The sequence below is a fragment of the Onychostoma macrolepis genome, chromosome 21 (assembly GCF_012432095.1).
Source record: "Onychostoma macrolepis isolate SWU-2019 chromosome 21, ASM1243209v1, whole genome shotgun sequence".
Lineage (NCBI taxonomy): Eukaryota > Metazoa > Chordata > Actinopteri > Cypriniformes > Cyprinidae > Onychostoma > Onychostoma macrolepis.
Window position 1 is genome coordinate 11,882,315 of NC_081175.1, and position 24,036 is coordinate 11,906,350.

General features: G+C 36.5%; 2 protein-coding genes and 1 long non-coding RNA gene across 6 annotated transcripts; 2 read left to right on the forward strand and 1 right to left on the reverse strand.

The window, feature by feature from the left end:
• Nucleotides 1-414: 414 nt before the first annotated feature.
• Nucleotides 415-2,145, forward strand: fabp6 (fatty acid binding protein 6, ileal (gastrotropin)). Of its 3 annotated transcripts, none has more exons than XM_058758605.1 (4): nucleotides 415-631; nucleotides 1,541-1,716; nucleotides 1,836-1,925; nucleotides 2,008-2,145. In XM_058758605.1, the coding sequence occupies exons 1-4, from the start codon at nucleotides 565-567 to the stop codon at nucleotides 2,068-2,070; spliced, it is 396 nt and encodes a 131-aa protein (XP_058614588.1). In that variant the 5' UTR covers nucleotides 415-564; the 3' UTR covers nucleotides 2,071-2,145. The 3 variants fall into 3 exon arrangements, with proteins under 3 accessions (XP_058614588.1, XP_058614590.1, XP_058614589.1); XM_058758607.1 differs by lacking the exon at nucleotides 415-631 and adding an exon at nucleotides 1,248-1,278; XM_058758606.1 differs by lacking the exon at nucleotides 415-631 and adding an exon at nucleotides 1,440-1,470.
• A 2,389-nt stretch (nucleotides 2,146-4,534) lies between these two features.
• Nucleotides 4,535-23,866, reverse strand: ccnjl (cyclin J-like). Of its 2 annotated transcripts, none has more exons than XM_058759262.1 (6): nucleotides 23,765-23,866; nucleotides 17,356-17,451; nucleotides 14,338-14,548; nucleotides 8,218-8,517; nucleotides 6,968-7,127; nucleotides 4,535-6,876 (listed from the first exon to the last, which is right to left on the reverse strand). In XM_058759262.1, exons 1-6 carry the CDS (start codon nucleotides 23,768-23,770, stop codon nucleotides 6,402-6,404), a joined length of 1,248 nt encoding a protein of 415 aa, XP_058615245.1. In that variant the 5' UTR covers nucleotides 23,771-23,866; the 3' UTR covers nucleotides 4,535-6,401. The 2 variants fall into 2 exon arrangements, with proteins under 2 accessions (XP_058615245.1, XP_058615246.1); XM_058759263.1 differs by lacking the exon at nucleotides 23,765-23,866 and adding an exon at nucleotides 18,021-18,341.
• Nucleotides 22,132-22,768, forward strand: LOC131529482 (uncharacterized). The gene is made up of 3 exons (XR_009268111.1): nucleotides 22,132-22,214; nucleotides 22,296-22,356; nucleotides 22,564-22,768. It is a non-coding gene; the product is annotated as an uncharacterized LOC131529482 (long non-coding RNA).
• Nucleotides 23,867-24,036: the final 170 nt, after the last annotated feature.

Below are 24,036 nucleotides of genomic sequence, written 5' to 3' on the forward strand. Positions count from 1 at the left end.
AAATTGAGAAAACCCGTTGCTTTAAAATTTTTAAGTAAATGATAATTTAAAAAAATAAGTTAAGTGAATTGTCAAGTTCACTTAACTTTTTTATTATTATTATTTACTTAATCATTTTAAGGCAACGGGTTTCCTCCATTTTTATAAGTTAAGTCAACTTATCACTTTTACAGTGTATATTACTCCCATTAATTATCTGTTTGTCATGAATATTGTCCATATAGATGGCAAGTGCTATTTCCATTATATCCAATGTTGTGTCACTGTACACACTGTATTGGAAAAGGATTTTAAGCACGAATGATTATCCTTCATTGCCCATGTTCGGTACATCATTGCTACCCAGGTAACCAGCCGTGCGGTCATGCACTTGATGACTTGTGCTTTTGTGAGGCCATCGTAAAAGTTTATGGCTTGGTTATGGTGATGGTGTGCCCATAATGTCATGAAAAAAAGAGGCAGAGTTGAAGATGGGTAGGGTATATAAGAGCAGGAAACTTCACCCTTCAGTACCCCAGCTCTCAGCTCGCTCTTCCTCTCTACTCAACAATCAACGCCCAAACCATGGCTTTCAACGGAAAGTGGGAAAGCGAATCTCAGGCTGGATACGAAGAGTTCTGCAAACTGATTGGTAAGCTGCAACTTTTCGAATAACTGATTTTTGCTCTGTTGATGGCGGAAAGCCACACTCTTTAAAATAAAAGTTTTTTTATTGGCACTTATGGTTCCATGAAGAACATTTAACATCCACAGAACCTTTCGAATGCACAAAAGGTTCTTTATAGAGGAAAAAGGTTCTTTATAGAGGAAAAAGGTTCTTTAGAATACCAAAATGTTCTACACACAAAGAAAAAAAAAAACTTTATTTTTAAGAGTGCAGTGGAAGAGTTTGTAATTCAAATGTGAAAAGATGATTTATGAATTGCTATTACTAGAGAATTTCTAGCTGCACTTCCATGCACTTAATCCAAAAGGTTGCTCTAGTTTAGACTGGCCTTGTACTATAAATTGCTTTGGACAAGAAAATGTTGTCCTACATGTCCTGGTGTGTTTGCATCTCATTTGCAAGCATGTCTTAAGAACCTAAAAAAAAAAAACTATGGTTCCATTAAGAACCTTTAATATTCATTGCACAAAAGACTCTTTTCCGCACACTGAAATAGTTCAATGAAAGGTTCTTTGGGAAGCCCAATATGGTTTTTCTATGGCATCGCTGCAAAAATTCCCATTTGGAATCTTTATTTTTAGGAGCACACATTTAAATGTCAACATCTACTGGTAAAATTATGGAATAATAAAGATTTTTGAATGTTTCTGAAGCGATTCTCTTTATGCTCACCAAGGCAGCATTTATTTGATCAAACGCAAAGTAAAAACAGTAATATCGTGAAATATTATTACATTTTAAAAGATCTTTCTGTTTTGATACATTTTTAGATGTAATTACTCCTCTGATGGCACAACCGAATTGTAAGCAGCCATTAGTGTCACATGATCCTTTAGAAATCATTCTATGCTGATTCGGTCCCGTTCACCTCAGGTATCCCAGATGATGTCATCTCAAAGGGCCGCGACTTCAAGCTTGTGACAGAGGTCGTCCAGAATGGAGATGATTTCACATGGATCCAGTACTACCCAAATAACCATGTTGTGACCAACAAATTCATCGTTGGCAAAGAGAGTGACATGGAGACTGTCGGAGGGAAGAAATTTAAGGTAGGACATCGTAACTTTCATGAGAGATCAGACTGAAGCTACTATGACTTTGACTTCGGTGAGATTCTTAAAGGCTAGTACGTATGTGATGAAAACTCACACTTGCATGTCCTCACTAGGGCGTAGTCTCCATGGAAGGGGGCAAGCTGGCCATAAGTTTCCCCAAGTACCACCACACATCTGAGATCAGCGGTGGAAAGCTGGTGGAGGTGAGATATCATGATATTTGACTTTGTGAAATGAGTTTCAATGCTTGTACAGTAGCTAAAGTGCTTTTGCTTTGCTTTACAGACCTCCACAGCCACTAGTGCTAGTGGACCAGTTGTTTTTGTACGAACAAGCAAGAAGGTCTAACTGCGTTATTGAGATAAATGACCCTGTTCTGCTCTGACCTCTCATTTACTTGAATAAAATGTAGGAGCTAAACTGACTAATGTCTCTTGATCTTTCTACTTCATCCTGCTAATGCATAAAGTGATTCAATGATGAAATGAGCATCCAATAATGTCACATTATTAAAAGATAATAAGAATGATTGCTGGCTGCCTGACCACCACTGGAGGGCAGTCCACACTTCAATCCTGCATGTACCCTGCAGCCCAGTCTCTAACAAAGACAAAAGCATTCTTTTTTCTTTTTTTAAAAAACACTCATGATAACAAAGAAAGCAGGTGGCGGCTTGATTTATCAAGGTACCTTTTTAAGGTATTCTTAAGCAACAACTAAAATGAACATTTCAAGTAAATAAAATACTGAGATCAATACTAATAGTACATGTTGAGTGGATGGGTACTTGGCTATTTTAAGGCAATTTTTAAGGTTTTTAAAGTTATTTTAAATTTAAAAATGTTTTAATTTTTAATTAACAAACACTGAAGGCAACAGTAATACATCAAGCAGGTGTGGCCCGATTTAAGATATTCTTAAGTAATACACAAAATAAAATACTGAGGGCAACACTAATAAAGAAAGAAGGTGAGGTCAATATTCTTAAGAAAAAAAAAAAATACTGAGGGTAATACTTTAAAACTTTAATAAATAAGGATGTGGGGCTTGGTTTTAAGGTATTTTTAAGATTTAAACTTCAATAAATAAAAAAAAATAAAAAAATTATACACACACACACACACATATATACATATATATATATATATATATAAATGTATATGAATAAATAAAATTCATTTTAAAATTGTAGCACGTTTAATCATTAACTGGCCAGAACACTGTTAGTCCTAATAGACTATTTACAAACAATATGAACTAAACATCCATTTGAAAATTCAGCATGAATAAAGAAATAAAACAAAAGCAGTGATTTTAGAGGTACCCCCTCCTGGTAATTAAGTAAAAAGGTGCCAGCCCCTCCCCCTGCCTTGCTTTGCAAACAAAGGTTGTGAAAATGATCCATTACTCAACTGCCCCTTTGCCAGCTCTCAACCCCCCCCCTCGTCCGATTCAGTGTCTCTTCATCATCACACCAATTCAGACATGTGGCCCACCTCCCAGGGCCTGCCCATGTACCCCCCACCAGGCTCCAGCACAAAGGGAGGGCCCCTCTCTCTGTCTGCTATCCACCCAATCTCTTTAATTAAACAGATAAAACCCATAATCCGCAACGGTGCTGCGAGCTCCACCCTATCGAGAATTCATTCTTAACATTTTAAATGGATACTCCACCTAAAAAAATTATTTATGCCATTCCAGACTTTTTTTTCTTTTCAGATGAACACAAATGAAGATTAAGAAAAATAATGACTCCATATAATATAGTGTCGATGCTTAAAAACGGACATGACAGGAATCCAATGACCGCGGTTGATGAATCAATCAAGTCTTCTGAAGCAAAATGATAGAAAGAAATCTTAAAATAAAAAATTAAAAATTAAAAATTAAAACTATAAACCATGGATTCTCACAACTGTCCTAAACCAATTTTACAGCCTATAAAACTATATGGCCTCCTAAAAGAACAGAGTTATATAAGGCTCCTCAAGTCGAGAAAGGTTTTTCAAGGCCATTAAAGGGATAGTTCACCCAAAAATTAAATTTGTGTCATCATTTACTCACCCTCGTGTCATGACAAACCTGTAAAACTTGCTTTGTTCTTCTGAACAAAGACAGAAAATATTTTGAAGAACATTGAAACCCAATAGTTTTCGTTCCCATTGACTTCAACTGTACTTTTTGTCCATACAATGGAAGTAAAAAGGAACTTGAAACCGTTAAAATTGTTAGTCTTCAAAATATCTTCTTTTGTAAAGTTGTCAGGTTTGGAACGATATGATTTTCATTTTTGGGTGACTGACCCTTTAAGGTTCAACATGTTAACCCAGCTAAATCATGGCCATCTCTATTAGTTTTAAGGACTTTACGTAACTACCAAGTCAGTTAGTCCAAAAACAGTTATAACCCCCATAGTCATAAAGAAGATCTGTCCCTTCCAATTCTTTTGCACAACACAGATGTTTCCTTAAAACACCCACTTACAGAAATTCACATTTTGTCCGTCACACCAAAACTCCTGTATAGCTATTGTCGGCTGTTCTTTGAGCCCAAGAGCTTTTATCTGTGAAACGATCAGTGGTGCTCAGTTGGATGCGCTTTATTTGTTTAGTGGTGTTTAGTGACAGGAAGAACCACCATGTGGGGCAGGAATCTCCCCCATTGTCTTCAGTCCAGCGCGTTACATGCAGGGAGGAAGGGGGAGGGCAGTGGTATTTGGGGTGGAGCCAAATGAACACGACCCCCACACCCACCCCCACCCCCACCAAAGACCTTTTCATGTGCAATGAGTCCAGACATTCATATTAAACAACCCGCCTTGAGCCATGCAAATCCAGCGTCTATTCAAAATGTATGATTCACACATGAACGAAACATTTACCAAGCTTTTGTGCTTTTTTTCATTTTATTTCTGGGTTTTTCATCCAATTTACACCTGCTATCCCCTTCCCTACCCAAATACAGGCTTTTAAATAAACCCATTAGATCACTGAATGAGCAGAATCAATGTTCTCTAGTCTACTAAATGTCTAGAGATTCAGGAGACATTGGTTGCAATGTGCAACATTTTCTTGGTGGAAAAATAAATCACTGCATGTATACAGTAATAGGGTGTTAAAACAAACCAAACCAACGGAAAACTAATTCTACATTGTAAAAAAAGTAGTGGTACAAAATAAAAAATATACAGTCTAAAAAGTAACAAACTAATGATTACATATTGCACACACAGAGGCTTAAACAAGAGAATGACTTGAAATATCAAACAGTGCGTGTCTGTTACAGTGAACACAGTTCTCTACCTATACAAAACACGGGACTTCAACACAAAACAACAACAAAAAAAAAAAAAAACTACGTTCTGGGTAAAAAAGCACTTGAATGTTCTGACCGATCGAGAAGAAACATAAAACGAAAAGACAAGCCCTGCAGAGTCAGCACGTAACTTGCAATATATTGAGGTAGTTCAAAGTTCAGGACTAGAGGAGAAAGATTTTGATCCAAAGTCCAGTAAAGTGGTTGAAAAAGCTTCTCATTCAGCAGGACGTAAAGCAGACACTTTGGTCTTAAGGCCAGTCAACATAAACGAATTCATTGTGAAGTATAAGAATCCTCTGAACAACAAAAAAGGACAATAGCAAAAGGAAAGAAACGTAACATGTTTGGTTAATCTTATCTTTAGTTTACAATAATAATAATAACAATAAAAATAAAATATTTTGGACCGTCTGCTTAACAGAAACGAGACTAAAATGTTGACCTAAAGGTATGACGCTACAGCTGTAACAGCAGAACCATCTTTTCTAACTAGGTTAAACTAGTTATTAGCATGACCTTGGAGGTAAATGTGAATGACAGTGTAACAGTGAGGTAAACTTTACGAGCCACAGTGTCTGATGGGAAGAGGTACAGCACAATGAAGTCATCTTCATAGCACACGGCAGAAGCGCAGGGCAATCATGGCTATTTTTCCCTGGGGGGGAAGGAACTAGTAAAGCATGGAAAAGAGGGGAACACAGATGCCTCCGTCCCCTGGGGCGTCTCCCTCCATCTGCCTGAGAGAACTGGAACCTCAGCGTAACGTCAACCTTCTCTAAAGACTTCGGCAAGAAACACAGACGAGAACAAAAGAAGCTACTTCATACAAACATCAGCTGGTTCAATGGTATGTTGTGTGTTCGTATTAAAGAGATCTGTACATCCCTGATATGTGGCATGTCACTGTAAACAAGACCAGAAGGGAGACAGGATTCTTGGTCGTAAAGCCATTGGTTCATATAAAAAGGCAGCAGCATTAAAGGACCGTACAGCAAATCCAGTGTGAAAGTTCAAGGACTTGTTTGAAAATGCTGGTGGGATGGAATGCAAATCAACTCTGTTTCCCTTCTTAAGGCTGTGTGCTTAAAAAAGGATCCCCAAGTCATTGCTTGTGGCACTGGAAGCAGGTCCTCACTTGGCTAAATAATCTTAAAAAATAGACATCCTCAGTTCATAAAAACCCAAACGCTAAAAAACGAGAGTTCTCAAGTTAATACTATGACCTCAGTTGGATCCACTCGGCTGTTGGTTTTCTGTTTGGAAAGTCTTCGTCGGCGTCCGAGACGAAGCCCCTCGGGGGCGGCAGAGAGGGCGGAGGACGGCGGCAGCCCCAGGTTGAATTTGTCCTCCCTCTCCTGGCGTCACCTGTCGAAGCAGCCGGCTGTGAACGTGTGGTGGGAACTCAAGTAGCCGCTCCCGTAAGTCAGACCGAGGCAGTGGCGCTCGGGCCCCATGCTCACCTGCATGGAGATGGGACCCTGGAGGGGCAAGCCTCGCAGCCCTGACGCCAAGCTGGGGAAAGATGCAAAAGAGCTGGCCGGCATTGAGGCCGAAAGCAGACCGGCCTGGTGGGGCTGCAGATATTCCCGAGAGCCCACCGGTCCCAGGGCCTGGCAGTCGGCCAGCATGTGCAGCTGGGATAACGCTGGCGAGTGCTGGGAGAGCTGCGGGTAACTGCTGGCCTGGAGGAGCAGCTGCTGGGAGCTGGAGGTGGGCTGCCTTTGCAGAGAGGGGGTGGCGGGGCTGTGGGGGACGTGAGCTTGCGGCTGGAGGCTCTGACTTGCAGAAGGGGAAGATTTGGATTTGTTGGCTTCTTTTACGTCGTTGTCGTGAGCGCTGAAAAATGAAACAAAAGAGCAGGGTGAGGTGAAGCATGTGGGCGCATTATGTTCTATGAATGCGAGCATATACTGTGGTTTGCTCTTACAGTAACATGAGCTGGATGCACTGCGTCAGATGATCCCAGGAGTAGCCCGTGAGCAGGTGGAGGACAGTGGTCCAGCTGGGGGAGATCTGCAGGCAGATTCTGGACGCAGCTATGCAGGCAGCTGCCACCTGAGAAGGCCTGAAGCTCAGGAAGGCATGATCTACAACAAAGACGCACACAAACATGATGTGTTATATCCTCAGTGATTTTACCACCGTTAAGAGACTGTTAGGCTTGAAACTTTTATTAAGAGGCTGCATCATCAATATGCTTAATAAAGTCATCAATAACTGGTATATAAATTATAGCAATTAATAGTAGTGAATTTATTACGCATACAAATAAAATAAAACAGACATTAACATTTATATTATACATGCTTTATATTAAAAAATAATAAATTGAATAATTTTAAATTACATTATTATAAAATGTACATTATTTCTGCAATTCTTCCACCAAGTATTTAAAATGTTAATTATCAAAAATAAATAAAAACACTAAGCACTGACACTGATATTATATATTAATAATTTAGTAAATGTAATAGGTATATGTAAATTGACTTTTATATTATTGTACATTATTATAATAACACTCGTTTTTTAAAGAAAATAATATTTCTGTTCAGCAAGGCTAAATCAAATTGATCAAAAATGACAGACATAATTTTTTTTATAAAAGATTCAAATAAATGCTGTGCTTTGAACTTCGTATTCATCAAAGAATCCTGTGATTAATACATTACTGTTTCCACAATTATATTAAGCAGCACAATGGTTTTCAACATTGATAAGAACATTTTGTGCACCAAATCAGCATATTAGAATGATTTCTGAAGGATCATGCACTGAAGACTGGAGTAATGATGCTGAAAATTCAGCTTTAATTATAAAAAATAAAATAATAATAATAATAATATATTAAATCAAAAAGAGCTATTTTATACTGAAATGTTGCTGATAATAGCTAAAAAATGTATTGCCTTGAAATGGAAATCAGACATTGATGTGCCAAGTGGACTGTGGCTATAGGAAGTTTGCAACTGTGTACCATTAGAGAAGATCACATATTCATTGAGAGAGAGAGGGGTGAATTATTTGATAAAATCTGGAAACCATTTTTGAATTGTATAAAAATAGTACCACGTGATTTGATCATGTTGATTTCTTAATCGGTTTATATCGTACCCCCATATATATGTATATATATATATATATATATATATATAAAAGTGACATTTTTTTCACCTTGCAACGAAACTTCAAGGAAGTAGTGTGTGTATTTGTCCATGAAGGCTTTGGTCTTGGACAGGGAGGAGAGGGGCCAGCCGTTGTGCAGGTCCCCCTCCTGGACAGCAGCGTGGAGGTAGTAGTCGATGAAGTGGGCAGGTGTGGGCATGCACAGGTTCCAGCCAAACGTCTCCAGCAGCAGCAACTCCATCTTGATGAGGTCACGCTTGTTGAGGGTGAGATTCAGACTGCACATGAAGCCCAGAGTGTTCAGCTGCTCCAGTTTGGGCACACGGTCCTCCTTCTCCTCGAACTTACCTGAGCAAAGACAAACAAGTATTTGAGCTTAAGCATGTGTTTGATTTCAATTACAAATGTCAAAATATGAATGCATGGATTATCCTGCTTGGAGATATCATGATGCAGATTCACCATGATGCATTACGGATGAAATCATGGACATTTTATACCTTTGTATGATGTTAAAGAAGCTCCCATGATCAGATATCACTAAGATCTAAGACATTCTTGAACTAAGAACAATGCATCTCTGTGCTTTTTCACATTCTTGGGTTTCTTTAAAAGGATTTGCATTGACATCATGAAGGTGAGGCATTTTGTGAATTCCTGTAATGAGAGAGCACAGCTGCCTCATGGTGAATTAGCCCTTCTCTGCAGAATTCCTTTGTTCTCTTCCTGACTCTAGGTGCTAGGTGTTAATATCTTTTCCCCAAAGTCCAAGGCTCCGTAGTATTGCTTCCCCCGCAGTCTAATGCTCCAACAATAAGGGCCCCACGACCTCTGACTTCTACTGCTCATGCTTGAGCGCTCACAGTCCCCCTCAGATCGCTGGCTGGCGTGGAGGAGAAACAGTCCAAACACCAAAGAGAATCCAAGGTCACACCTTCATTCACAGAGACTTCCTCTTAAACGAAACGCAAGCAATATCAGGCCTCTACATCAAGACACTGAGTTTCATATACTCACATATATTCTATGGACATGCACATTTTTTAATAACACTTTACGATTTATTACAACAAATCTTTGGTTGTAAATGAGCATCTTAACTACTAAGCTGACATAAACACCCAGTCATTACAAGAGTCAGATGGCAATTCAATAAATGCTCTCTCAGACTTTGTAAGTAATTTGTTACACCAGGTGTTCACCCAGACGAACCTCTACGACCTAAAATATTTACTTGAAGTAACGTCTGAGATTAACCTAAGGTTTCTTCAGCTATGAGCACTTTTGGTTTGGACTTTTACAAAATAAACTCTCAAAACACAGTTTTCACACTGGCTCTAGGTGCTCAACAGTGGACACAGCTGTTCAAAAGTTTGGGATAAGTAAAATTTTTTGTTTTTTTAAATGGAGTCTCCTCAAGTCTGTAATTATTTGATAAAAAAAAAATAAAAAAATACAGAAACAGTAATATTGCAATTTCTAATATTGGTTTCCTACACTTTAAAATAGAATTTATTTCTGTGATGCAGCACTGAATTTTCAGCATCATTGCTCCAGTCTTCAGTGTCACACGATCCTTCAAAAATCATTCTAATATGCTGATTTATCATCAGTGTTGAAACTGTTGTGCTGCTTAATATTTTTTGGAACCTGTGATGCTTTTTTCTTTGATTCTTTGATGAATAAATTCTTAAAAAGAATAACATTCATTCAAAATACAAGTCTTTACCATAACTTTTTATCCATTTAGGAAATTAGTATTTTAATTAAGGATGTGTTAAAAGACCCCAAACTTTTGAATAGTAGTGTATATTTCTATTTTGAATAAACACTGTTCTTTTTACCTTTTTATTTATCAAAGAATCCTGAAAAAAAGTATCACAGGTCCCAAAAAATATTAAGCAGCACAACTGTTGCCAACATGGATTATAAATCAGCATATTAGAATGATCACGTGACACTGAATACTGCAGTAATGATGCTGAAAATTCAGCTTTGATATTACAGGAATAAATTACATTTTAAAGTAAATTAAAATAGAAAACATTTTAAATTGCAATAATATTTCACAAAATTACAGTTTCAGAAAGATAAGAAACTTCTTTAAAAAAAACATTAAAAATCTTACTGATCCCAAATTCTTGAACGGCAGTGTATGTACATGGATCACAGGACAATTATGATCATTTTTTTCCTAAAACGACTATAACAACATTATTTTACATATGAAATGCATTCAGGCTGCATTTTATGAAAACGAGTTTGTGTTTCCCAGTTACAAAAATATTTTCTTTTTGCGCAATTTGACAAAACTATATCTTGAATGGTAATCACTTTTTTTACCAAATGCATATCAATTTTCATGATTGAAAGTCTGAGTCTTGAACAAAGCAAATAGAAATGTGTGGTGAGAAAGTAAAAATTAAATATAAACGTAAAAGGCTTTTGAAAAGTAGCAAAAACAAATGAATTCACGGTTTACAAGTTTGAATATAGTCTTAAAAAATAAAATATACGTGCAAAGATAAAGAGACAAACAGTTTACAACACATTATTTATAAATTATATTGTATAATTATTTAATATATATTAAATATCATGTATTTCATTATAATTACACAATATATTTACATAGGCTAATTATACTACCTCCTGCCACCAAATTAAATTGCACTCATGTTTTAAATTAAATTGCAATTGTGTGTCATCCTCTCAGACTGCAAACCCAAAACCTGCGAGTCCTTTGTTCATGTATCAGGCTACACTGTTTGAACTCGATGTGTTTTTGTGTGCAGACAACAAAGACAAACAGAAACGTGTTGCCTATTTAATGTCTTTCACACCATCACATTTAATTCAAAGTCAAATACAATTTCTTTTGTCGTGTCACTGTAGATTCGGCATCAGAACAGGAAACACTGGTGGACCTTCACAGTCAAAAATGCCCAGCTGACACAAAAAGCCATTGCACAGTGTCTTTTCTTAATTATCTGGGGTGTACAAATTCTTTTCATTAGCATCAAACCTCAGGGGGGCATCTGTCACACTAATCTGAATATCAGGAACCCTGCTGAGTGTTTCAGTTCAAACATGCCCCTCCAGGGCCCTCAGCTCCCCCCTCCCTCATCCTTCTGAGGAAAGGGCCAGCCTGCATTTGACATGCTACTCTATACCGTTTCATCAAAAAGGGAGAGCTGCAGCTACATTAGCTACAGGATGATGTACCATTTCAACAGGGCTTCTTGCTGAAAATGGAAAAGTACCACAGGATTAGGGCTTCACCTCATCTTGTTTTCGTTATTCCTTCAAAATGCAGAAAACACACGGCTAATAACAGAAAAGATGACCGTTTCATATATCTACATACGAGTTTCACGACATACACTGTGCGTTAGCATAACAAACCCCCATCGCCTTGGCTCAGGAGAGGAAATGAGCCTGATATCTCACCCTCTCCTCCTCCAAAGTTCTCGGCTAAAAGAATGAGAGCGGGTGGGTGTGGGCCAGGGGGCTAATTGCACTGATAACATCAAGCTCAAGTGTTCGTTCATGCATATCCTCAAACTGCATTTAGCCATCATTCATCCCTGAACGTTATCACCTAAAAATTAGATCTGAAAGTCTTGATTCATTTCCTCTGTTTCAGGACAGCAATGTTTTCACTCAGCTAGTTTTTAATGTTGACCTCAGCTGAAATCTTGGCACGGCGCAATATCTGCCGACTCAGCCTTCAAGATGATCATCCTGTGTTAATACGGGGTTACGGTCTGGCTTCAAATTACACAAGCTTAAAACCAAAGTAAATGAGCTTTAGTTGGGCAGCACTGTTATTTTAGTAATATATACTATTATAGTCTTAAATTAGCTTTTATTGCTGTATTGTAAGTCATTTTGTTATGTTTTTGTCATTTTTATTTGTTTTTAATAACATATACATATATATACACATACATACATACACACATATACATATATATATATACATATATATATATATCTGTTTTAATATATATTAACTTAAATTTGAGTTCTAGTAATTTCAGTAAGGCCGCATTTCTGATTTTTAAGTTTTTCATCTAATATTTATATTTTATTTTAGCTTCATTTCAATAACCAAAAACAATTTTTAATAGTTTGGTTAACAATGACAGGCACACTAACAATATTAACCCTTGTGCTGAGCTGAAAATCCTTTATCTAATTTGGAGTTCCAAGTCAAACTGACCGACCTTTTAGAAATTGCATGTAAATCTCTCAGTATGCTATGCACCAAAACTCAGATTCAATTTGTTTTATTTTGTTTAGCAATGGTTTTGTGTTTATTTTTGGAACTGACTGATTATTGGCCTCACTGATATGACCTTCCGCACCTCGGTTTTTAAGTTAAAAAGGCATAGTGTGAGAATAATTTTTAATTTTGGAAATTCTCATAAAAAAAAAAAAAAAAAAAGATCAGTGAGGCCTATGATCAATCAGTTCCAAAAAAAACAAACAAACAAAAAAAACAACATGTAATAATTGAAAGAAAACAATTTGACAAAAAAAGTAATCCAACATTTGTAGTGCTGTCAAAAGTTTGTTTACATAATGTGTGCGTGTACTGTGCATATTTATTATGTATATATAAATAGACACATGCATGTACATATTTAAGAAAAATTCTATGTTTGTATATTAAATATATTTATACATGTGTGTGTGTGTATATATATATATATATATATATATATATATATATATATATATATATATATATATATATATATATATATATATATATATATATATATATATATATATATACACACATATATACACACACACACACACACACACGTGCGTAAATGCATGTAAATATTTTCTAAATATATACAGTATGTGTGTATTTATACATGAATGTATACAGTACACATACATATATTATGTAAACAAAAACTTATTTTGGATGCCATTTATTCACGATTGATCATTTGACAGCACTAATTTTGACAGTATAGCTTAACAAAAAGGCTGGACATATTTGAAATGTAACAAAAATAGTACAAAAATACACATACACAACACATGGGTTAAATTTAATACTAAAATGGGATTTTTTTTTTTTTAATAGTATGAAATCACAAACCCTTTTGTTTTATGCAAAGACAGTGCCTCTCTACCATTTGTCATAATAAATCTTGATCTGAATGGAAATTTTGCTATGCTCTCTCAGCTTTAAGCGCAGGGCTGGATGCCCCACACACATTGACTGCAGGCGACTCTTAGAGAAACCCAACAATGGCCGCAGCCGCCTGAATCAATGACTTAGGGAAAGGGAGGGATATCTTAACAAGAAACATGAGCAAAGCCATTATTCATTCAGTCGAAAGTAATTAATTAATGCCTGAACACTGCCAATTGCCGGCCAGTGCAAAAAACCCTCCCCCAATCAAGAGGCGGCCATAATGGGGGTCAGAATAAAGCGAGAGATTCACTATTTAAAGACAACCTTTAAATTATTCAGGTCAGTATTGTACAAATGCAGATGCAGACAGCACTCTGCATTAATTGTCATTTTGGTCGCCTTAATCTGGACTCCAGATTTTAATCTGTGAAAAACACCAACACATGGCGACACAAGTCACCCCCCTCTATCTTATCTCTCTGGCTTTGTTTGTGTGCAAGCAGACGTGCCACCACTGATAACATGCCCCGCCACATTACACAGCACAGATATATTATGAGTCAAACTTCCTTGTTTCCTGCACTATAAATCTACTGGAGACATCAGGCGACACTTCTGCATCACTGCAAGAACGTCTCTCTCCGTCTGCCGCATAAAGCTTTTGCAATCCACCTGAAACTGTCGGTTAGACTTGCAACATGCCAAAGCAGCTATAACTTGCTCAAACTCTTTCTGATTTGTGCGTTGGATAGGTTGCCTTGGAGACTGACTCGGGGGTCTCAAGGCTAGCGGAGGCTGTGGCCTCTTGTGCACACAGCTGTCACACAGCACAATACAGCAGCCAGCTAGTGCACAGAATCAGACGCGCTCGCTCGGTTCAATAGGAGCACCCAAACATGAAATTTCTGCAGATCAAATTTACTTCAGGAACCTGCAACACTCGTAATGCCTGATCAGATACAGGTAAGCAAACGAAAGTGCAATCAAATTCATTTGTGACTTACTGGCCAGGAGGAGACAGGAGAGGGCGATGACGTACAGCTGCCGCACCGCTACATCGTAGTGGTCCATAAAGAGGTCGAGCAGGTAGACGGCCAGGTGACGTGCCGTAGGGCAAAGCTGGTATCGGTTACTGAGAACAGCAAGCAGGTCGGCAAAGTACCGCCGCATCCCGATCTGTGGAGATTGGGCCTGGTACGTTGGCAACTTCAGCTCCTAAGGAGAAAAGGATAGTATGGTTTTTATGTAACAGTGTATATAATATTTGGATCATGGTGAGTTATAAAAAATATCATGGACTTTCTATTGAACAAATAATCCCGAAATGTATCACAGTTTACACAAAAATATTAGAAACTGTTTTTAACGTTGATAATAATAATAATAAGAAGAAACTTCTTGAGCATCAAATCTGCATATTAGAACGATTTCTGAATAATCATATGACACCGAAGGATGTGATGGCTGCTGAAATTTCAGCTTTGCCATCAAAGAAATAAATTCTATTTTAAAATATATTCATATAGAGAATTATATATCACTTGTATTTTAAATTGTATTATATTTAATTAAAATACTTCATCACAATATTGCTTTTTTAATATTTTTGACCAAATGCAACCTTGATGAGAATAGGAGACTTCTTAAACATAAAACTAAAACTTCTGAACAGTAGTTTTTGTGAGTTATTTAAAAATGATTTTACCATATAAATTCTGTATATAATATAAAACAGTATATAATCTGTTAAAGATAAAAGGAAATAAAATAAATTAGTTAGCCTAAAGGATTAGAAAATGTATGAACCATGATTATGCAAATCCATTTTTAAAAGGGACAATGCATGTTCAAATCAATTTATGAAAGATTAAACATTTTTCATGAATGAGCCACATTAAAATAATTGCCTTTTATCAGCATGCTCTGTAATCAACTAAACCAGAGCCATTCTCAAAAATTAATCCAATACCAACTGTGCAGAAATTACAACTCAAACACACCCTGAAACAGCTCCAGTCACACTTAATAAGCAGCTAAATTGTCAAACTCTTTCCAGACATGAGTCCTACAGGCGGAGTGTGCTGCTTTATAGTGGCTGTTGAGGAGAGCACTGCTTCCTTTACAGGCCTAGCCATCATGTCTCACAGCCATCTGTCCCCTGTGGGGTGAGGGGCTGGGATTTGACCCTCTCAAGGAGCCCTTTTGTGGGGCCTGCCCGCAATTTAGACAGCCCTACAGCTGCTGCTGTATTTGAATGGCTGATCAGTTTGTCAACTGCATATCTTGATGCAAACCGTTTTCAAAAGAACAAGCTTTTTTTATAACAAGGTAAAGCCAGAGGAAATAAAACTAGCTCAGCACCGCTTTGTGGCTTTACATTTTCGTGGGTTTCACACAGATAAAATGGGAATTGGCACTTGAACACACACAAAAAAGAGGAAACAGACTTGCTTGAATATTGTCATTTAGCTTGCTTAAGACAAACTAAATAAAGCTTTAACACACACACACACATATATATATACACATATATACACACACACACACACACACACATATATATATATACACATATATACACACACACACACACACATATATATATATATATATGTGTATATACACACACACACACACACACACATATATATATACACATATACACACACACACACATATATATATATACACATATATATACACACACACACACACACACACACATACATATATATATATATATAGTGAAGGAACATAAAATTAATTCTAGCATAGTACTAAAAAATGTACAAGCAAAATTAAGAGCAAAGCTGCTAATTAACCTCCTCAAAGAGTCCAGTTAACTGCAAAGACACTTAGGTTTCTGTATTGACGTAGTAGGAGATGAAGTCGGCCAACCTCCGACACAAAACATGAATTAAACTATAGCCTATCTGTGTAAAGATTTACATCGGCTAAACATTTCTGCACAACATTAACTGCAGATTGCATGTTGGTGAACAGAGAGAGAGATTGTTCTGTCTAAATAAAATCCACCAACACCAAACCTCCGATCTACACATATTTCCCCAAACAGCTGAACCACTTCGCATCTGCATTGCATTAGTCCTACATATCACTACATTTCACATACAACTCTGACTAAACAAGGTGGGGAAGAGATTAATGTGCCAAAAAAAGGTTCATGCAAGCCACATTCAGTCACATGTATCATTTTGCCACTCCTTGACACGTGCTGAATAAACCCAGCAGGATTGTTTAGTCCGGTAATCTAAAGCTAACAGACAAACTCAAGTACAAACACACACACACACACAAACAGAACACTTCACATTCCAAACCGGATGTGAGAACACCCCGCAATAAACAGGATGGACAATAAAAAGACAACAGAGTGCACTAAATAAATGCACTTAAACCTCACTGTCTGATGGGTGCAATTCACTCAGCAGTGAGGAAACAAAAGTTCACATGGTTTAGCAATACACTTCCTAGTGCTCCAACACAAAAGTGTGTCCAGGTTCAAGAAACAGATTTACCAATAACGGCATAACAGCTCTGGTTTACTTTTACGTAATTTGCTAAAGGATTAAAACTGTGGCTAAATTGACCCCATATTATAATAAAAATTATAATTCTGTGATATAATCACAGCACTTTTAAAGTAAAATAAATAAATTAGGAAAATGCGTAAAATAAAGCTAAACCAAAAGTAGGCTTTAACAGAGTACCTTAAAGGCTTTGCACAGGGTCCTGGTTCTTGGTTGTAAATGTGTTTACAATATGAATGCAGACAATACTAGAGGATGCTTTGGCCAGGAACCTTCATAAGGCCACAATCAGAGGATGTTTTCTGAGGGCTGTGTGACATTTCGCACTTCCCCATCAAAGCTTGGACAAGTCAAACCAAATCTAATTCAACGTGTGGCAATCGAGCCATTGGAGACCTGGATGTTGACGTTTGGATTAAAAATGCACTGTGATATCCTATGAAGAATGCAAAGCGGTTTATTACAACTCACCTTAATTCGCAGAGCCTGATGGATGTCCGCTGCAAGCTGGCTTTTCCACCACTGCCCCTCCGATTCCATCTTTCCCATCCAGAAAGGGCCCCAATCCTTAAACACAAACAAGAGTGAGAGAGAGAAAGCAAAGCAGCAATTCTTGTTCAGTTTAGGCACTTCTACCACACTAATTCTATTTCAGGTTTGTTTGTGAGAAAAAGTAGCTCAGGGGAACTAAAGGGACAAGATAAGTGGGAGCTTGTGGGAAACTCTTTTCTAAATTTACTGAGCTTGAAGTCGTCCAGAAAAGTTCAAGCAAGTCCAACAGCCGCTTCGCCGAAAAGCACGACTTTATCTTATTAATTTGTGTTAGACTCAACTAATTACCAAAACACAATCTAGCGATAAACCTTCCCTATCTTTATGTCGCTTTCTAAAAAAACTGAAATAAATAAATCGGTCCGAAATGAAAGTGACCGGCGCCGCACATCTAGCCCTGCGGTACGCCACGAGACCCTTATTACAGCGATATCAAGTATACATGAGTTGTGAAGGAATAAAGCGAAGAGCTTCGGTTTAAACGCGTCAATCCAAACGATGACTATTCAAACTAAAACAGTAGCTGAAAATGAAACATTATAGGAAACAATAACGCTCTTTATTAAAACAACAGCGCGTCTTACCACTGAGACAACGGCGCTCCAGACCCCTTTGTTTCAAAACTGCCGCATACTGGAGTTATATCCTTCAACTACGCGCGTGTGTACTTTTCGAAACAAATCCCATATCAAGGGAAATTCTTCCCGTGAATAACAAAGTCGCTTCAGTGCGCAGTTGGATGTTTTTTTTAATCAAAACACCGCCGCGTGTGTATCCAAGTTAACCCTTTGACTTTTTTTCGCCGTCCCGTGTAGTGTGCTCCCCCAGCGGCCTGAGAGGAGCAGCTCTGAATGATGTCGTACGCGGAGCTGCAAGGTCGCTCCAAACTGGGAGGAGTCCGCAGCGCGGACATTAACATGAGCATTGCTTCAAACTATTGCGATTCGTCAACTTATTTAAAAGACAGATAGATGAAATGAACTGAAATGTGCGTGTATGTGTTTATTAAATCTACAGGTGAAATGTGGTGATTGTGGTTTGCTGAGATTGAGTTGTTTTGATGTAGAGGACAGCGGAAAAACAACACAGTTTAATTTGTTTATGTTTTATAATTTAATTTAATTTAATTTAAATAAACAAATAAAATTGTTAGTGGTGCGTGAGATCTACCTTTACGTAGCCTATTTAATCATATAGCTAAATCTAATACTCATTTCAATTTTAATGGGTGTTGATGAAATTAATTTATGATATTAAGAATGATTAATGATTGTCACGATAGTGCTGTTTGAACTTGTACAGTTGGATCCCACGCAAATTTTAAAACTCAATTAGTTTTGTAAAATGAAGTGACTCATATTAGTTTATGATATGTTCTGCCTGCATTTGGCCAGCAGGTGGACCCTGCAGGCCTAAACACTGTAGATAGGCTACTAATTGTAGGACGGACATTGCGAAATTCATGTATAATCTCATAAACAATATCTGTATTGAATACAGCAATGACTGGTCAATGTGCAAATAATCTTTAGCTTCTTAAAATAGGATATATGATGAAGTCAAAATATCTGGTCGTTTTATACGTAGTTTTGCACTACAGTAGCCTACTATTTGGCAGTTGTATGGTAAACTATACAGCTTTTCTGCTTAGGAATGAGACAGACTTGTCAGATTATTAATGCCATTTTAAAATATCCAAAATAAGTTAAAAAAAAAAAAAAAAAAGTGGCACAACGATTGATATTTACTGTAGTAATTTGGTTTAATGGTACATTTTTGTGAGAGATGTACTTAAACACTTAATCATAAATCAAGGCAATTGTGTTCCTTTTTGGATAAGTGTCTACTAAATGTAAATTTAAATGGAATATGTGGAAATCTTCTCTGTTGTTATGTATTATTATGTCTTTCATTTCCATGTTTGAAAAGTTTCTAACCATATTTTCAGGGTGAAATGCTAATATGGAAGTTATGTTATAGGCTAATGCTCTTAACTCTCTGTAATGCTATACACTTCTCACAACTTAACACCACAGTGTCGGTGGTCCCCTCAGGTTTGATGTATGTGTTGCTATGCGGATAAGAAACTTTTGGAGTACCGCTGGTGTGAAATTAAGCAGTCTTATATCCTTGCTGCCCACTATATCATGTCATTAAACCATCAGGCACAGCCGAGACCAAGTGGGTCAAATGCCATAGCTGTCATGGCCTGCATGGTCATGGCCAATTCAGTGAAAGTCCCGACCCAGAGTTGGCTGGCAACGCACAACAAACACTAGAGAGGAAGTGCACATCTGCTCTCGAACAACTGTGTGCTTCCTCTCGTAGTTAAGGTAAATCTTCACATCAAAATTAACTTCACACTAACAAAGTTCAGATCAACGAACAATTAATTTAGACAGGGCCGGTTCTAGACATTAGGAGGCCCTAGGCAAAAATCATGTTGGAGGCCAAAAGCACTTGAAACAAATATGATTCCTAACCTTTTTATTTATACAACATTGAACTTTAAATTTTGTATATTTATACTTATACAGTACAAAAATTTGGAAAATTACTATTTTAAATGTTTTTGAAAGAAGTCTCTTACGCTCATCAAGCCTGGATTTATCCTATTTGATCAAAAACACAGAAAAAAATATATAATATTGTGAAATATTATTACAATTTAAAATAATGATTTTCTATTTTACTATACTTTAAAATATATTTATGTGACCAGTGTTAATTTCGTCGACGAAGACGAAAAATATTCGTCAACAAACCTTTTTTCTGTGACTAAGACCAGACGTTGACGAGCTAAAATGAATATCTGATGATAAAAACTATGACAAAATGTATGCCGCGTCTTCATTAACAAGACGAGACGGGACTAAAATGTTATTTGAGGACAACCGGACATTCAAAATACATCCTATAGGCTAAGTTAACTGTATTGTCTTTCAAAATGTGTCTCTGTCATTGGATTGCAATCAGATGAGGGGCGTTTGTATATCTAGTCTCAGTATGGCAACCACAGCGGACAGATAGGCTATCAAAACGCGAACTAGCGATCTGAAACGATGGCCTCAGCACCCGAAGGGTTAGGGATAGGGTGACCAGACGTCCCGTTTTTCCCGGGAGTCACAGTTCGTTGTCGATTAACTTAAAGTTAGTGAAGGCGGGATAGGCGGAATCGCGCTGATAGAAGTGCTCTCTCTCTCGCGCGCGCTCCACTTCATCAGTTCTCATACAGCGCGCGATCAGTTCTCGGTGCTCAAATACACACACAGCAGTTCAAATGTCTATTGTGTAAAGTATCTCAAGTAAATACAGTCAGTTATGGCTTAAGTGAGCGTAAACAGGTGGGTGAAAACTGAATGTGTCAGTATTACATGCACGCCTTCCGTCTTAAAGGGATAGCATTCCTATTCGTGTCATAAATGTTAACCAACAAAAGATGTTAAATAAAAGTATAATTAAGTAAAGCTACTGTATCTGAAAAATGAGTTTAATTTGTATCTCTACCAAAAAATTTACATTTATTCCAGTTTTTCCAAATTCAATCCTTGATTTAAAGTTTAATTGATCTGGTCTAAAGAGAGAAGAATTGGTGCCTATATTTTTGTTTGAATACTACATATAAAATAGCTACCAAAATAAATGTTGTTAACGGCACTTTGACTAAAAGTAATGACTAAAAGTTGACAAAAATACAATGAATTTTTGTCGACTAAAACTAGACTAAAACTATGAAAGACTCAAATGATTAAAATGTGACTAAGACTATTAAGCATTTTCATCTCAAGATAAAGACTAAGACTAAATCAAAAATTCCTGCCAAAATTAACACTGTATGTGACGCAATACTGATTTTTCATCAGCCATCACTCCAGTCTTCAGTGTCATAAATTATTCTAATATGCTGATTTATTATCAATGTTAGAAACAGTGCTTAATTTTATAACCTGTGACACTTTTTTTCAGGATTTTTGATGTTTAAAAATAAAAATATTTCATAACAATATAAGTCTTTACTATCAGACTTATCTATTTAACACATCCTTGCTGAATATTACAGTCGTTTTTTTTTTTTTCTGTATTTTTGATCAAATAAATGCAGGCTTGATGAGCATAAGCAGTTTCTTTCAAAAACATTAAAAATAGTAATGGGTCCAAACTTTTGAGAGGTACTGTATGTACATATTCATCAAACTTTATCTAAGGTAATTTCTTTTTTGTTTGATGAAGATGTTGTTGTATTATTATTTTGCTGTGTTATTTAATTTAATCACATTTCCAGAATACCACTTCAGTAAGTGCTTTTATCAATTTAGCCAACCTAAAATTTTAAGGCAACCAGCTTCAGCAGATTTTTGAGTTTGCTCAACTTATTTTTGTGGGAGATTCTCAAATTTTTGTTGTATAAACTTAAAAAGACAAGTTGAGAAAACTAAAAAATCTGCTGAAGCTGGTTGCCTTTAAATTTTTAAGTTGGCTCAACATTGACTACAGATATTGTCATATTATTAATATCAATAATATTATATTATGTATTGCATTATACACTCTAAAAAAAAGATGGTTCTTTAAAGTTTCTTTACATGCAGTAATGGGTTTATTTAGAACCATAGCATTCTGAAGAACCCTTTTATGCTGAAATGGTTCTTTGTGTTAGAGTTTAGGGTTCTTTGTTCCCGCCCTTTTTTTTTCAAATCTGTAACTGTCAAATCATCTCATTACTGATTTTCTGGAGTTCAGTGATACAACTACACAGACTGTCAACACACTCTCAACAGGTAAATAATTTCATTCTTAAAATGTCTATAAATTATAACTTTCCAATGCTAATTGGTTTCCTATGTCGTTTCTCTTTTTAGTTTAAGAGAACATGTGTGACCAGCTCTATTCAGTTAAGGATACTCTCCTCTTCTTCACTAAGTAAGTAACAAAGATTGAATTTATGGTCCATTTTGTTACTAGGGTTTATGCATAAACATACCCAGCTATCCCATGACTTTATATTACTTTTTCCTTTTAACATTGTGAAGTGCTCACATACTACTTTTGGCCTTCATAAACAATTGTTTTCACATAAACAAATGAAAGGAGACAAACTGTATACCTAAACTCAATTTTGCATTTCAGATGCTGTCACATCCTACAACCTCATCATCTGCAGAGAGAAACTGCCATTCAATCACACCAAAATACAGATAACAATTAACTTACAGGCATCGTAGAGGATTGTGAAGATATTTCACTGGAGCTTGGTCTTCAATACACTATTTTATGTTCTATTTTGTTTTACTTCTTTAAGCATTTTTTATGTTCAATGTCCATTGTCATTCATTAATGTATTCTGTTAATAACTGTTGTTAGAACACTGTAATTTTTGCTACAATTTCACCTCATTAAAAAAAAAATAAAAGTACCTAATTGACACGTTGTTGTTGTTGATTTTATGTAAAACCCTAATAGACACCAAGATATAAGACCAGGCAGGGGGGTAAAAAACAATATTAATAAATAATATATACAAATAATACTAATATTAATGATATTAACATTAAATAATTAAAAAGGTTATTTATAACACCATTAAGGTCCTATATAGCATTTTCAAAGAATGGTTCTATATGGAACCCTATAAAAAAGGTTCTATTTAGCACTAAAAAGGGTTCTGCTATTGTTACAAGCGAAAGAACCCTTTTCCAGTACTGTTTAGAACCATTTTTCTTAAGAGTGTACCCTAAATATGACATATATACACAAATCAAGTGGAACAGAAAGACACGATCGCTACACTGTAAAAAGTGATGTTGACTTAATTTTAAGGCAAAGGGTTTCCTAAATTTTTTTAAGTTAAGTAAATAATAATAAAAAAATAATGAGTTAAGTGAATTGTCAAGTTCACAACTTTTATTTATTTATTTATTTTTTATTTACTTAATTTTAAGGCAACGGGTTTCCTCAATTTTTTTAAGTTAAGTCAACTCATCACTTTTTACTGTGTACTAAGCAGAAAAAAAAGTTATTTAGTTGAAAATGAAATTGTAAATGTTATGTTAGAGCAGTAATCCTAATCATCAGCCGAGTTTAGAAGATACACCTGAGATCCTTTATTTGAACCATTAAAAAAAATGTTTGCGCTGAATACAAATTTCTCTGCTTTTACTTTTGTAGCTATTTTGCTAGTCAGCTCCCGGCGCGATGCCATTCATTGCGCTCGCGCTCCTTTAAACTCGAAATAAAGCTGTCAATGATCTTTCCAGAAATTACGCTGACCGAAGTTTATATTTAAAATATATTACAATCACTCCAAAATAGATAACAACAACTCACACACCTGCATAAGGAGCTACTTCTTTGCGTGCCTATTAAGCCTTTTGCATCGCATAGTTCAAACTTCGCAGCACCTGAAAGATGTGTTCCTTATGCAAACATTCAGAAGGCGGGACCCGCTTTGAAACTTCAACATTAATTGGTTTAATTGCAGATGAGTGACAATTCAAATATATCCAATGAACAACGAGGCTAGTATTTCTGCCCGTCTTGACTGGTGGACTGGCGTATAGGGGATGTTAAGGTTATGGAGGCCCCTCCCTCGCCTGCTCTGCC

Coding starts and splice junctions, on each gene's coding strand:
- ccnjl (XM_058759262.1), bottom strand. Junction 14,549..17,355: donor ATCAGGCTCTGCGAATTAAG/GTGAGTTGTAAT, acceptor TTTTCTCCTTAG/GAGCTGAAGTTGCCAACGTA. Junction 7,128..8,217: donor CCTTGAAGTTTCGTTGCAAG/GTGAAAAAAATG, acceptor TCTTTGTTGTAG/ATCATGCCTTCCTGAGCTTC.
- fabp6 (XM_058758605.1), top strand. CDS start 565: ATGGCTTTCAACGGAAAGTGGGAAAGCGAATCTCAGGCTGGATACGAA. Junction 632..1,540: donor AGAGTTCTGCAAACTGATTG/GTAAGCTGCAAC, acceptor CGTTCACCTCAG/GTATCCCAGATGATGTCATC. Junction 1,717..1,835: donor TCGGAGGGAAGAAATTTAAG/GTAGGACATCGT, acceptor TGTCCTCACTAG/GGCGTAGTCTCCATGGAAGG.